This window comes from Nilaparvata lugens, chromosome X (genome assembly GCF_014356525.2).
Source record: "Nilaparvata lugens isolate BPH chromosome X, ASM1435652v1, whole genome shotgun sequence".
Taxonomy (NCBI): Eukaryota; Metazoa; Arthropoda; class Insecta; order Hemiptera; family Delphacidae; genus Nilaparvata; species Nilaparvata lugens.
This window is the reverse complement of record NC_052518.1, coordinates 27,939,505-27,956,415: the sequence shown is the minus strand read 5'-3', so window position 1 is coordinate 27,956,415 and position 16,911 is coordinate 27,939,505. Positions and strand designations below refer to the sequence as shown.

At 36.5% G+C, this 16,911-nt stretch overlaps 1 protein-coding gene across 2 annotated transcripts in view; it reads right to left on the bottom strand.

The window, feature by feature from the left end:
- The window catches only part of LOC111051223 (pleckstrin homology domain-containing family M member 1), a 56,052-nt gene that overhangs the window by 5,608 nt on the left and 33,533 nt on the right, over positions 1-16,911 (bottom strand). For both annotated transcript variants that reach the window (XM_039443110.1, XM_039443109.1), the window contains exons 6-9: positions 9,130-9,204; positions 3,339-3,457; positions 1,894-2,119; positions 401-532 (exon numbers count right to left, since the gene is read on the bottom strand). In XM_039443110.1, the coding sequence (XP_039299044.1) occupies positions 401-532; positions 1,894-2,119; positions 3,339-3,457; positions 9,130-9,204 (552 nt within the window). The remainder of the gene's footprint in view (positions 1-400; positions 533-1,893; positions 2,120-3,338; positions 3,458-9,129; positions 9,205-16,911) is intronic.

Sequence of the window (16,911 nt, the reverse complement as noted above, 5' to 3'; positions counted from 1 at the left end):
AGGTACAGTTTTAGGCATAAGCGTGTTGTGCCTCCTCATATAACTGTAAAAATAATTGCACGACTGGAAAAATGATTAAATAAATATAAACTAAAAATTCAATCTTTCGTTACAAATTTTCTATGCTTTTACACTCCAGAGCGAAGCTCGGTTCCCCGATATTACGAATTATTAGGGGAATTTTGCTCTATGAAAAGTGTAGAGGCAAGAACTCTTGAAAGATTTTATGAGAATATATGTACAATTTGGCAGTTATAGAATCTCATACAATTTGCATTTATTTTATACTAGTGTAAACATTTATTTGTTTCATTATAATAGATTTTTTGTGAAATGATGATCATTTGTTTGTGTCATTATAATAGATTTTTGTGATATGATGATCATTTGTTTGACTTACCGCTACAGAGTACAAGTGTACATGCTCGAAGAGGTACTCTCGTGGCCAGATTAGCTTCTTCAGCTCTTCCACCACAGGCTGGTTGCAAGTGAACAGATATCCCCTCAACAGATTTAATTGCATTCGTAGAGCCTGTCAAATAGAAATAATTATATTCAATATAAAAAATACATCCCAAACATCCGTTTAGTATTAATTTAAATAACATATTGAGCTGCATTTAAATGCTAACGATGATTATGAAGGTGCAATTGCTTTCTCAGTGACCATAGTGAGATTCACTTGAAACTGCCAGCATTGGTTGAATGGGAAGCATTGATGTTATTCATAAGGAATGCTGACAGTTTAGAGTGAATCCTACCACAGAAATATCAATTTATCACAAATTGACAGCTGTAGCAAGTCTGATTTGTATGTGTGGCTTCTTAGCTCCAAATTTCCAAGTTCATATTTCGGACTTGTTTAATTGTTTGTTTTTGACTTATCTCATATCAGATTAGATCGACTTGATATTGTCAAAACCAATAATTTATTAAAACAGTTTGAAATGTGTATAGTCTTTATTGTATGAGATTATAAAAGTAATGGAATTCATTATCTCATCAAATTTTATTATTATCCAAAATGTTATTATTTATGTTACATCACCCTATTTCACTGAAGAATCTGATATCAGAACATGAAGCATGCGTTTGTTGCGAACATAGCTTATGAGATTGAAATACTGTATATAGCAAGAAATAGTAGCGAATTTCGTTAAAATTCTAGTTTTGTTTAATACATTTTAATCACAATTACTGTTATATTCTATTGTTGAGAGAGCTCAGATGAGCCAGTAATGGGCCGTAGTGTTAGTTTTCAAAGAAAAAAGTTATAAAATCGCTCCAATGCTCTGAACAAATGCTCATGTATTCATATTAACTACAGAGAGTACGGGAAGTTACTATCTACTTTTAAAGATGATATAATAGAAACATAGAGAAAAGATAGCATCTAGCTCTGTCTAGTTGCCTTAAATATCTATGCAAAGTTTCACTTCCGTATGTTCAGCAATTATTTAGGAAAAAAATAGTTAGTGACAAAAAATAAAAAGGACTTTCGGAAAGTTTGAAAATAATATTTACATATGTTTCTCACCCTGGAACTATGCCGTAGAATATTGTTAGGGAGTTCTTAAACATCATGTATTTTATAACCCATATATTCATAATTATGTAAGTAAAAAATATATATATTACATTAATTTACTATTTAGAATTTTTGGCAATTTATTTTATATCATTGAACCTAACTTTTTCGAACTGTTGTGAAAATTAAAATGAAAACAGTTTTGGACATAAGCCTGTTTAGTACGCACTTTTTAGTTCACATAAAAACTCATTAAAAATGTTAATATCCAACATTGTGTTAGGCTAACATATTTTTATGAACCAAATAGATAAGTTATATTCATGTACAGACCCAACCAAAACTTTTAATTTAATTAGCATTACCTGTAAGTTAGCCATTTCTTCAACCACAGCGTACAATCTGGAATTGATAGTTTTCATATCAAACATTGGATGGTTTTGAACTTCATGAAGGAATTTCGAAGCTTTCGTGGATACTGGATATTTATTGAAATCCCAGTTATACAGAATTCGAGCGGGTATAACTGCCTCTTCCCCTGGCGCACAAAAGCACCGTTCACAATAATAATATCCAGAATACCCGCAAACTCTGTAAATAAAGCAAGTAAAAATAAATTAAGTTAATTTAGAAACATGCTGGAGGATAAGAGGAAATGCTATTATCACAAATTTGTGATAGTTTACTATATTTGTTTTCATTGTGAGTAAATATCATTAAATCTCACCAAAAACTGTGTTAGAATTAAATGTTAGTTGGCTGTTCATAGCCTGTTCAATACAAAATAATAACAACCAGTTGTCTTCAAATCTTGCATTATCAAAGAACTTTGGACTAATAAAATTAATCCATTCGAATGTATGGTCTTTAACTCTCTGTGTTGTTGCGGTTTGCGGTAGATAGGGACCTATCACATAAATTTGTATATTTCTATATCTATATGAATATATTTATATCAATTAATAAAAACAATATAAAAATCTTGTAGTACCCTTTATTTTTTGAAAACTTTAAAATAGTTCAACGACAAGTTTCGACCCTAACTTAGTTTCAACTTGAAAATGACCTAAGTTAGGGTCGAAACTTGTCGTTGAACTATTTTAAAGTTTTCAAAAAATAAAGGGTACTATAAGATTTTTATATTGTTTTTATTAATTTGTTCAAAAGTAGCCCATGTGAGTGAAGTGTTTTTATTGATATCAATATATAATATTGAATGAAAACGACTTGAAATTGTCAAAAACACTAATTTATTTAAACAATTTGAAGTGTGTATGGTCCTTTTATGAGAATATAAAAGTAATGGATTTCATTATCTCATCAAATGTTATTATCAAAAAGGTTATTATTTATGCCTACATCACTCTTTTTCACTGAAAAATCCTATATCAGACCCTCGAATCTAGAACATGAAGCATGCGTTTGTTGCGAACACAGCTTATGAGATTGAACTACTATATATAGCAAGCTTTAGTATGCAATTGTAGCGAATTTCGTTGCAATTCTAGTTTTGTTTAATAATTTTATTCACAATTACTGTTATATTTGCTTGTTGAGAGACCATAGATGAGCCAGTAATGAGCCGTAGTGTTACTTTTGCAACGGAAAAAGAGATTAAATCGCTCCAATGCTCTGAACAAAAGAAAATATTTTGTAATTTATCGATATTCTGATTTGTACTTTGTGGTTTATCGATATTTTTATTTATATTCTGACCCTGGATCAGTTAGTTCTGTGAAGAAACAACATCCATGAAAATAATCGTCTCTTCAAACACGATTATATCAACATTAAAATTTCCAGAACTTACCTTATATTCTCCATATTGATTCCCAACGGTGTTTTGCAATCTTCACAGCTATAATTTTGAGAGGCTAAACCTTGCTCCAAAGGTATATGCGTTAGTTTTGAAACCAACATACTATAGTCCTTAAAAAATACAAAAAAGAGAAAGGGTTACAAGTTGTTGAAAATTTTAAAATTAAAAGTCATTGTATGAAAGTGATGCGAAAGTACGAAGAAGGAGCGCATCCTACCTGGCAGAAGGTTGGTCATAAATAATTTTCGTGAGAGTACGAAGAAGACGCGCATCATTTCAGTGCGCTCCTTCTTCGCACCTTGATAGTTGCTGCGCATTTCTCTACCTGCTCTCTACCTGCTTTCGTGAAATTATGATAATATAAATATATAAATATGCCTGCTACTACTTATTTTCTAGTTTTCTTCAATAAACCCCTTTAACAAAAATCGACGCGTTGAGGACAGAATGGTGAATATTGAAAAATATTAATATTGTAGATTTCTGTTAGTGTTCTCCAGGTGTGTTGAAGTGATTAGATTTAATGAATAGCTTCTACTCACAAATTTAACAATTTAAAAAAAAATTGTCATAGAAACTGCTATCACATATAGTATTATTAATTGCGTGTAGGCTATGTTACAGACAGGGAGTCAGACGTTAACGTAATCGAGTTAATATAGGACTTATTGACCAAGCGAAGTGCGGTCTCTTTATGTTTATATTTATGTTCCGCATTCACGGCGAAACGCGGCAATAGATTTTCATGAAATTTGACAGGTATGCTCCTTTTTGAATTTCGCGCCGACGTATATAAAAGGTTTTTTGAAATTTTGCATTCTAAGGATAATACAAAAGGAAAAGGAGTCTCCATCGAACGCCAAATATCACCGTAAAAATCAGACTATAGAATTATTCATCATAAATCAGCTGTCGAGTGGATTATTAATTGCAAGCAATGACGCATGAAATTAATATCGCAATGTAACTTAGTAAAAAATCAGCTGTCAAGTGGACTATTCATTGCATGCAATGACGCATGCAATTAATACGGTAACTGAAAGTAAACATAGTATTTTCTCTCGACCTTTTTCTGCTTTCATCTCGGGCTGGCCTGTTGCCAATGTGTCTTCAGATTCTGATGTTAGCATTTTTTTATACACCAACCCAACCCAGCCATTAGCCGTTTTCACACCGATATCTCGCCGACACAACATACAGACAGTGAGACAGGATTTACTCTGATGGACAGTATAAGAGGAGGCTGTGAACTATAACTGCGCGAGGTATACTGTTCACAGAACTACTAGTAAATTGATGTGTATTATTCAGATGAAATCATGTGTCGGCGCATAAAGTCTGTCTGTCTGATAGTCTGTGTGACATAAAATCAAAACAATTTTTTCTTATGTACTTTCATTGTTATTTCTATATCCTGAAGGAGTGAGTTAATTTTGTTGTCCAACGAACTTGACCTGTAAAAAGGTTTGATGAATTCGTGTTCAAGATTTGAAGCTGATTGATCAATTCTCTCTAAAGTTCTTGTCGAACATACAAACATGCAGAAATCGCCTTCAGTAAGTCAAAAGTGAGAACTTGGCTAACTCTCGTTCTAATGTGGAGACTTACGTTTCAAGCTGAAAAAACTTTAGCTAAAACTAAAAAAAAAGCTAAAACTTTTATGTTTCTCTACTCAGTCTGAATTTTGAACCCTTGTCAAACTAGAATCGCAGAGGTACGAAGAAGGCGCGCGTCATTTCAGTGCGCTCCATCTTCGTACCTCACTGATTTAACCTTCAGACAACTTGACAGATCTTTTGCATGCGCTACTTCTTCGTTCTCTCAAGGAATGCAGGCACTGTAATCTAATTCTGCAAGGATTAATTGCGTGGAAGAAAACAAAGTTCTATTAATCTTCGTCAATGTTTCGGACAGGAACACTCGGATTGACTTGGAACGCAGCAAAAACTTGATAAGGAAACGGATAGGTGCAAAGAGAAAGGAAAAAGGACGAGATTTTTTGATTGCCTCCTGGAATGTTACTAGTCTAAACAAAGCTGGTAGCACTATGAGACTGAGACAGGAGCTGGAAAAATATAAAGTAGGAATTGTGGCCCTTCAAGAAATAAGATGGAAAGGAGAAGGAGTCATGGACCTAGGAGACCACACTATTTTCTACAGTCGACATGAACAAAACACATTTGGAACAGGGTTAGCTGTGCACAGATGTTATATAAAGACAGAATTAAAGGGTTTAAAGCAATATATGAAAGAATGTGCACAATGAGAATTAAGGAAAAATTCTTCAACATCAGTTTAATATGCGTTCATGCACCCACAAATGAAGCTGACGAACATATTAGGGATCAGTTCTATGAGAGGCTTGAAAATGTATATAAAAATACTCCTGAGCATGACGTGAAACTGATACTGGGCGATTTCAATGCCAAACCTGGGAAAGAAGCTTGCCACAGACCAACTATTGGTCCTTACAGCCTACACGATGAGAGCAATGAAAATGGCCTAAGAATGATCAACTTTGCAGGCGGTAATAACATGACTATCAGTAGTACATGTTTTAAACATAAAGACATCCAGAAAATTACTTGGGCATCACCAGATGGTACAACAAAGAACCAGATAGATCATGTTATGATAGACAGGCGTCATGGCTCTGATATCCTGGATGTGAGAAGTCTTCGTGGGGCTGACTGTGACACAGATCACTTCATCATCAGATTAAGATATAGGCAAAGAATTAATAATGCTGGATTGACCCAGGGTATAAAACAACTGAGGTTTGACTGTGAGAAGCTGATGAAAAACCAGAATATAAAGAGAAGTTATCAGCAAAATCTAGAAGAACGACTGAGGGAACCTCTGAATACAGAAAACGCATCAGTGGAAGAAATTTGGAGAGGCATTAGAGAAAATATTGTAAAGACCGCCCAGGAGACCATTGGATATAAGAAAAGAGAAACCAGAAACGCATGGATGGATGAGGAATGCTTGCAAGCCCTAGAAGACAGAAACCGAGTAAGAATGAACATGCTGAACAGAAAAACAAGAGCAACAACAAACCTATTCCAAGAAAAAAGAGCGTATGCCAGACAGCTCTGCCGAAAAAAGAAAAGAGATTTTGAAAGAAGTAAGTTGGAAGAGATAATGGCGTTCGCTGAGGCAAAGAATGTGAGAAAAATGTATATGAGAATACGAGAAGGAAAGGCTGGATTCCAACCAAGAACACATTTTTGTACAGATAGTGATGGCAATCTTGTAGGAGGGGAAGAACAAGTCATTGAGCGGTGGAGAGAATATTTCAATGAATTGCTTGGAGGAATAGCTGAGGAGGATCTACAACTGGAATGCAATCAAATAGGTCCAGAACCATTCATTGAAGACCCTCAGATACGTGAAGTAGAGGAAGCCGTTGAATCACTGAAAAATAATAAGGCCCCAGGGGCAGAAATGATAAAGGCCGGTGGTCCACCCCTTCTCAAAACTTTACATAGTTTAATTGTTCAAATTTGGAGAGAAGTAGAAATGCCTGAAGATTAACGGATGGCGGTAATCTGCCCTATCCATAAGAAAGGAAGCAAGACTGACTGCTCAAATATTGCTTATAAAGTCCTAACCAAGATAATAGGTAGAAGGTTGATGCCTTATGTGGAATAAATTTTAGGGGACTACCAAGCTGGATTTAGACCAAACCGATCATGCACAGACCATATATTCACTATCCGTACAATTTTGGAAAAATGCTATGAGTATAATATTGATTTGCACCAATTATACATAGATTATAAGCAAGCATTTGATAATGTGAAAAGGAATAGTCTGTTAGCAAGTATGATTGAATTCGGTATACCTGGCAAACTTACAAGATTAGTGAGAATGACTTTGAAAGGTACAAAGTACAGAGTGAAGATCCAGGGAAGCCTGTCCAACAGTTTCTTGGCAAGTAATGGACTTAGACAAGGAGATGTATTATCGGCCATGCTATTAAATATTAGTTTGGAAAAGGTTATACGGAGTTTGACAGTTAACCCAAATGGAACCATCATGGATAGGACTCTATAATACATGGCATACGCAGATGATGTGATCCTACTAGCAAGAAATAAAAGAGCCCTACTGGAAGGATTTGACCAACTTAAGACTGGATCTGAGCAAACAGGTCTCAAAATTAATAATAATAAGACAAAATATATGGACAATAGTAGAAAAAATACCCAAGGGAATGAAAGACGTTTTGTGTTTGGAGACAGTAGTTTTTGAGAAGGTTGAGGAATTCAAATATCTGGGAGCTGTAATAACACAAAAAAACGAAGTCCCAATAGATATCAAAGCTAAAGTATCAGCTGGGAATAGATGTTATTATGCTTTAAAAACTTTTATCAATTCCCGACTTATCTCAAGAAGGCTAAAAGTGCAAGTTTACAACACTGTCATAAGACCAGCCGTACTATATGGTGCAGAAACCTGGGTACTTACTCAGAGGGACGAGATCATACTCAATGTCTGGGAAAGAAAGATCCTCCGAAAAATCTACGGACCCACCTATAGTGATGGAGAGTAGAGGATCCGCACTAACCAAGAGTTGCGAGAGCTCTACAACAACCCAGACATTGTAGTTGAAATAAAAATGAGACGTCTAGGTTGGTTAGGACATGTGGAGCGCATGGATGACTCAAGGAGCGCAAAGAAAGTCCACAGAATGAATCCTGGAGGAAGAAGATTGAGGGGAAGACCAAGAATGCGTTGGATTGACGACGTGGAGAATGACTTGAGGCAGATGGGTATCAGAGGATGGAGAAGGAAAGCTCAAAATCGGGACGAATGGAGAGGCATATTGCGGGAGGCCAAGACCCTCAATGGGTTGTAGAGCCGAGAAATAAGTAAGTAAGTAATGTTTCCTGATATTAATGTATAAACTGATCAAAAACCTTAATCTAAGCAGAAAGCTAAAGCTACTCTCATACAGAACAATTATTGTGACAGCGAGAGATTCTTCTTCTTCTTCTTCTTCTTCTTCTTCTTCTTCTTCTTCTTTGGCTGTGCCTTTTCCCATTTAAATGGGGTCGGCATTCCTTCCTCTTAGTCTGCCTCTCCACAAAGCCCTATCCAATGCTTCCTCTCCCCTCCAACCACTCTCCCACAAGTCAGCCGCTATTCTATCTCCCCACCTCATCCTTGGTCTATCTCGTCCTCTCACACCATCCAAAACCAAATCCTGCACTCTTCGTCCAACATAATCCTCCTCCCGTCGCCGGTTGTACCAGATAACACATACCCACCAAACATGACAAACCGGAAGAGGAAGAGGGTGCGACCCAGGTAAGTGGCAAAAATTGGAGGGCAGGGATGGAGACGAGCAGCATTGAACAGCGACTCTTGGAGCAAAAGATTAAGCGAGGCTGTGGCGGCCTAAACCGGGTTATGAAGTCAAATAACAAAAAGTAGAATATTTATGTAGGTACAAATGTTTCATAACGTTTCATGAATTGGTGCTTCGTTGCTATTAGACAATTGATTGAATCCGATAGCCAATTGATATAACATTTAATTGAAGTCATAATATGAAGGTGTAAATTGGTCATAGTTTTGATGTATGTTCATAATGCAATAACGATTAAATTTCATTCATAGTGACATATTCTTAAAAAGTATATGGAACAAAAGGTATTTTGCTATATCTATAAAATAAATTCAAACAAGCATGTGAAACATTGAATCTCACCCTGTATAGTCACATGAATTCCAATAATTAAAAACGAAACAATGTTAATAAAACTGTACTTACTGGAATATTGATCACATCTGATGTATTTTTTGAGATAACTTCAAAGTCCAAACAGGAGTTTGTTGAAACTGTCATCTGTAACAAACAACTCAGCAATTTCATATCACAATATTATTAATAGGCAAATTATGAGTCTGAAATTATAGCATAGACGCTCCAGATACTCATAGAATCAATAATGGAGATTATATTCACATGAACGGGTGCAACCGCGATCAACAAGGGTTTGTGAACAACCTGAATTATAGTTTTAAAGTTCCATGCTGAAAATTAAACGTAGTATCCTATCAAATTTACTTGACAAAAAATGAATGTGGTTAGACTCAACCCACAAACTTTCATTTGCAAGTCGAAACGGTCGCTTCTTCTTATCGTTCCGATAACAGTTGCAATGAGATAGGAGCTTTCTAACTGTGCTGCATAACCCATCTGAACTTAAATTGAGTGAATTCATATAGAATTCTAGCGTTATTGGCGAAATTATAAGAGTTTGATTTGATTATTTATTTAGTCATTCTGTAAACAAAAATCACGAGTATGTCTTTGTGCGAAATTTTCCAACTAAACATATTCAGAGCAGAAAAGGAAAAAATTGAGTGTGTTCAGAATCAAACTGACTGTGATAATAATTTGATAGAGCACCCCCTCACCCTTCCCCTTAGCAAGCCACCAGCCAGCAGTTACCACCTCAGTCTGTCTACAACTTCTGTGGGAAATACGTTCAAAACGCCATCTGAATCGCCAGGTATTTATTGGCCGCTTGCCACTATTAATTACCTTTTGTTTTTGTCTAGACCTCAATGTAAAATCGCGGTCCTCCGTATCCCTCAAAATCCAACAACTTGGTCCTCCGAGCCAGATATGATTCAGTATATAGAAAAATCATAGTTTTAATCTTGTTTCATTAGTTTTCAAAACTCATTTTTCAAGTTGTTACTCTGTTAAAAAGTGTGTTAAAAGTTTTTGAAGTGTTCAATTCAATTGCTTGGTGTTCGCCATATTTTGTACAAGGCATTTCATGTTGTAAATCCTATCTATCAATTATCGTGACGTCATAGCTCGGTTTGATTCAACTTCCCCCTCCCGCGTCAACCGCGCCGGTCTCCAAACTCCTGTCCTGCCACGCCTGACCTTCAACTTGATGCCTGTTCACCGGAGAGTCTTCATCGACATAAGTTATCGCTATAATTGTCGCTGGTGGCTTGCATTACAGTTAAACAATATCAGTTATCTCTCAGTATTCCTTATCCCAATAAATTTCTTTCTGTGTGATAAAAATGACTGAAAAGGAAAATTCAAACACTGAATCATTCAGTACTGAGTCACCCATAATACGATGTAGACTTATATTAAAGAAACGTGATAGATTATTAGACAAGATATAATTTTACATCAATTCATTAAAAGTCTCATCTAGTGAAGGTACACGGCAGACCAGAAGAAAAGTATCTGAAGATTACAAAAATGCCTATGAATTAATCCAAGAAAATATTGATGAATTATCACTATCTATTGAACAAGAAGACGAACATTCCAAGCTATATTCTGATAGATTTCAGGCATTGTATACTAAATTCATTCAATTGAATGATGCAGGTGATACTGTAACTACTTTTTCACAATATGTAAATACTGTTGCAGTTAAACAGAATATTAGCCTACCTCGTTTAAACTTAACTAGTTTCAATGGTAATACTGTTTCTTGAATATGTTTGAAGCTCTTATTCATTCAAACACATTGCTGTCACCAGTTGAGAAATTTCAATATTTAAAATTATGTCTTGACGGTTCTGCGCTAAATATCATATCTAATCTTAATCTTTCAGATGCGAATTATGAAATTGCTTAGAAAAACCTGTGTGAATGCTATTCAAATCCTCGCAGACTGTGTTCATTTTATGTGAATCAAATTCTTGAATTCAAACCTCTTGTGAAATCAGACTATGAAAGTCTTCGAAAGTTTGTTGACATACACTCAAATTGTTTATCTGCATTGCATGCTCAAAACCTAGAAAGTCTCGAAGATTTTCTACTTGTTACAATTTCACTTAATCATTTGGACTATTGCACAAAAATGGATTTTGAAAATTCACTTACTACTAATAAAATTCCATAAAGATTTATTGTAATTTGTGATTAATAAATCTAGAGCTATGGAAATGAGCCTCTCATCTTCAACAAATATTAAACCACAAACAAAAGTCAGTAAATCTTCATCTTATTCTAATAAAACGCACGACATGTCATTGATTACCACTGATGAAACTACATTACATCAGAATGATAGTAATATTGAAGTAAGCTCAAGATCTCATACCAGTATTTTTCCAAAAGTGTCAAATTCTAAGGAAAATGTCAGTAAAGTTCCTACAACTAAGAGAAACACTTCTAAATGTATGAATTGTGGTTCAGATAAACACAATATATATTCATGCTCCAAATTCTCACAGTTTACAGTAGATGCTAAATATGATGTAGCAAAAGAAAATAAATTATGTTTTTGGTGTTTAAGCCCACATCTTAGAATATCATGCAAATCTATTCATTCTTGTAAGATATGTAATTTGCCTAATCACCATACTCTTTTGCATTATGATAAGAATTCTAAGGTGGATAAGACTATTGTTAATAGCAATGAAAATTCTGCTGCTTGTAACGCATCAAGTTTAGATACAAACGCAACTTGCTTATTAGGTACTGCTATCGTAGTGGTATTCGACAGCTTCAACCAACCACATTGTGTGCGCGCCGTTATTGACAGCGCATCTCAAATCACTGCTATTACAAAAATATATATAATAGATTGCATCTCAAACCTAATCCCACAAAAGGCGGCCTAGTTGGAATAGGCTCAACTGTAACTCAATGCAATAATGAAGCTCAAATTTGTATCTCTTCACTTATTCAACCGCATCTCAGACTTGAGACTAAAGCTCTAGTTCTGCCCCAGATCACTTGTAATCAGCCTATCGAAAACTTGAATCCCAACTTATGCATGCAGTTTTCCAACCTCAAACTGGCTGACAATGAATTTTATTAATCAAAACCTATTGATCTGTTAATTGGAGCTGACTTATTCTTACAAACGTTGAGTGAACAATCTAAGAAATGTATTGTTGGTAATCCAGGTGCGCTTAATACCCGATTCAGATGGATTATCATGGGTAATATTATTGACTGTGAAACCGCTGCTAAAAGAGTATCACTTTTAACCACAATTGATCATGAAGTTCTTCAAAAATTTTGGGAAGTAGAAGTGCCAACAACATTCAGTGAGTGAATGTTCAACATTCACGCTACAAACTTAATTAGTAGAAGAAGTGCCAAATTTTTGTAATGAAGATCCATCTAAGATATTTTGTGAAAATTGTATACGGAAACCACCACTCGTACTGATTCAGGTCGCTACAAAGTAGCGCTTCCATTCAAAAATCAGCTTGTCAAGCTTGGCGACAATCGCAGCAGTACTATGAAAAAATATTTGACCTTGGAAAAACGCTTATCATTGAACAAAGATGTCAAACAGATGTACGATTAGTTAATGCACCAGTATATTGAACTTAGACACATGTCTATTACGTTGAAATCCTCATCTTATGTAATCCCTCACCATTGTGTACTGAAACCTACTAGTTCAACCACTCTTCTCCGTGTTGTCTTCAATGCATCCGCTCCCTGTAATGATGGTGCTATTTTGAATGAAGCTTTGCAAGCTGGCTCGAATCTTCAAAATGATCTTGCTCAGATTTTATTGAATTTTCGTGTTAATAATGAGGTTGTGACTTCAGATATAAAAATGATGTATCGTCAGACCAAGGTTCGTCAGCAAGATAGACAGTACTAACAAATAATTTATCGTCCTTCCCCTAATGAGGACGTGCGTGAATATCAGCTTAATACGGTGAGCTATGGAATGGTAAGCTCTTCTTATCTCTCTCAACGCACCATACTTCAACTTGTGACCGACCACGGAGGAGAATTTCCACTAGCTGCTAATGCACTGCGTAATCACACCTACGTTGACGATATCGTAACTGGTGCATCCAGCCTACAAGAAGCTCATAATCTCATTCAAGAATTAAAACAACTAACCGCCAAGGCTGGCTTTGAACTTCGCAAGTGGTATTCAAATGTTCCTGATGCCATCTCAGACCTACCTGATGATTTCCTCGAGAATCCAAGAGTGTTCTCTGATTCTTCAGAGAGTATAAAAGTGTTTGGATTTCAGTGGAATCCCTCTTCTGACACGTTCTCTTATCACTTTGCCGTTTGATAAGGAAATTACAAAAAGAGCTACTTTGTCGTACATAGCCAAGTTGTTTGATCCTCTTGGATTACTGTCTCCTGTCATTTTTGCTTGCAAATATTTCCTAAAACTAGTGTGGATCTCAAAAATAGAATGGGACTCTCCGCTCTCTGAAGAGCTTGTACATCAATGGATGAAAATTTCTGACTCTTTTAAAATGCTTTCTTCAATCAGAATACCTCGCCTCATTGAATCAATTAATATGAAGGTGTATCTGATAGGCTTTTCTGATGCTTCTGAAAAAGGTTATGCCGCTTGCATATATCTACATGTTGCAACTAATGTTAAATTCGTATGTATGCACCTCATCATGACTAAAACTCGCGTTGCGCCTCTGAAAACTGTAACAATACCTCGTCTCGAACTTGACGGTGCCTTACTTCTGGCATACTATACAATAAATTATGTCTCAACCGCTTTGTCGCTTACTGTGTAAACTGTCCGTTTGTATTCTAATGCTAAATTGGTGCTGACTTGGCTGAGGCCCCTCCACACAAAATGAAAAAATACGTGGCTAATCGAGTGATTCAAACCTTACAACTAACTGCACCTGAATTTTGGTTTCATATATCAACTGTAGACAATCCTGCTGATGCTGCCTCCCGTGGATTGTCACCTGAACAAGTTATGAATCACTCACTGTGGTGGAATGGACCATCATCGTTGCACGTAACTCCAGACGGATGGCCACAAAACAAGACAGAAATGATTGATGATTTGTCAGAGTTGAAGCCTCCAACTTCAGTACTTGTAACTTCTGTGCTAGAAAAGTCTTACTTGCTTCAAGAATTAGAGAAATACTCTTCTCTCCACAAGACAGTTCGCATCGTAGCTTACATTCAAAAATTCATCAATAAATGCAAGCACACTATCCAACAAGGATACAATCTTCGCAGCCGTAGAAAACAACAGGTCACCGTTTCAAATGCAATCAGTGCTGCAGAGTACCGCACCGCACTTTACTCGTTGGTCAAGTTAAATCAAGAGTTCTACTTCGCTGTGGCACTTGGACTCTTACATAAATCAAAAATGCCTACCTCTATGATTTCATTGTCTCCATTCCTGAATTCTTGCGAGTCAAAATGAAATTCAAACGGCATCATCAAATCGTCAAATTGAATGGCACTTCAATCCACCTCATGCTCCAAATTTCGGAGGAATTTGGGAAGCTGGCATAAAGTGTGCCAAAAAATTGTTGAAGAATGTTATAGGAGAAGCCAGTATGACATTGGAAGAATACTCTACATTTTTTTCGCGTATAGAAGCAATTTTGAATAGTCGTCCATTGCTGGAAAGTTCAACAGATCCAAATGAAGAAATGCTAAAGCTCACACCAGGCCACTTTCTAATTGGTAGGCCTTTACTACAAGTTATTGAAACCCCAATAGATGAAAAATCTTTTACTCATCAGCGATGGGCCAGACTTTGCCAGCTAACTCAACATTTTTGGAGAAGGTGGTCTTCGGAGTATCTACATGCAAACATTGATTCAGCGTACTAAGTGGCAAACGTCATGTTCGGCACCTCTACAGGTTGGTCAGATAGTTGTAATAAAACATTTCAATACTTGGCCTTCAACATGGCCAATAGGCAAGATAGTAAAGTTGCATCGTGGGCGCGATCATGTAAATCGAGTGGCTACTGTTCGCAAAGTAGTCTGCGAACAGTAGCCACTCGATTTACATGATCGCGCCCACGATGCAACTTTACTATCTTGCCTATTGGCCATGTTGAAGGCCAAGTATTGAAATGTTTTATTACAACTATCTGACCAACCTGTAGAGGTGCCGAACATGACGTTTGCCACTTAGTACGCTGAATCAATGTTTGCATGTAGATACTCCGAAGACCACCTTCTCCAAAAATGTTGAGTTAGCTGGCAAAGTCTGGCCCATCGCTGATGAGTAAAAGATTTTTCATCTATTGGGGTTTCAATAACTTGTAGTAAAGGCCTACCAATTAGAAAGTGGCCTGGTGTGAGCTTTAGCATTTCTTCATTTGGATCTGTTGAACTTTCCAGCAATGGACGACTATTCAAAATTGCTTCTATACGCGAAAAAAATGTAGAGTATTCTTCCAATGTCATACTGGCTTCTCCTATGACATTCTTCAACAATTTTTTGGCACACTTTATGCCAGCTTCCCAAATTCCTCCGAAATTTGGAGCATGAGGTTGATTGAAGTGCCATTCAATTTGACGATTTGATGATGCCGTTTGAATTTCATTTTGACTCGCAAGAATTCAGGAATGGAGACAATGAAAGCATAGAGGTAGGCATTTTTGATTTATGTAAGAGTCCAAGTGCCACAGCGAAGTAGAACTCTTGATTTAACTTGACCAACGAGTAAAGTGCGGTGCGGTACTCTGCAGCACTGATTGCATTTGAAACGGTGACCTGTTGTTTTCTACGGCTGCGAAGATTGTATCCTTGTTGGATAGTGTGCTTGCATTTATTGATGAATTTTTGAATGTAAGCTACGATGCGAACTGTCTTGTGGAGAGAAGAGTATTTCTCTAATTCTTGAAGCAAGTAAGACTTTTCTAGCACAGAAGTTACAAGTACTGAAGTTGGAGGCTTCAACTCTGACAAATCATCAATCATTTCTGTCTTGTTTTGTGGCCATCCGTCTGGAGTTACGTGCAACGATGATGGTCCATTCCACCACAGTGAGTGATTCATAACTTGTTCAGGTGACAATCCACGGAAGGCAGCATCAGCAGGATTGTCTACAGTTGATATATGAAACCAAAATTCAGGTGCAGTTAGTTGTAAGGTTTGAATCACTCGATTAGCCACGTATTTTTTCATTTTGTGTGGAGGGGCCTCAGCCAAGTCAGCACCAATTTAGCATTAGAATACAAACGGACAGTTTACACAGTAAGCGACAAAGCGGTTGAGACATAATTTATTGTATAGTATGCCAGAAGTAAGGCACCGTCAAGTTCGAGACGAGGTATTGTTACAGTTTTCAGAGGCGCAACGCGAGTTTTAGTCATGATGAGGTGCATACATACGAATTTAACATTAGTAGCAACATGTAGATATATGCAAGCGGCATAACCTTTTTCAGAAGCATCAGAAAAGCCTATCAGATACACCTTCATATTAATTGATTCAATGAGGCGAGGTATTCTGATTGAAGAAAGCATTTTAAAAGAGTCAGAAATTTTCATCCATTGATGTACAAGCTCTTCAGAGAGCGGAGAGTCCCATTCTATTTTTGAGATCCACACTAGTTTTAGGAAATATTTGCAAGCAAAAATGACAGGAGACAGTAATCCAAGAGGATCAAACAACTTGGCTATGTACGACAAAGTAGCTCTTTTTGTAATTTCCTTATCAAACGGCAAAGTGATAAGAGAACGTGTCAGAAGAGGGATTCCACTGAAATCCAAACACTTTTATACTCTCTGAAGAATCAGAGAACACTCTTGGATTCTCGAGGAAATCATCAGGTAGGTCTGAGATGGCATC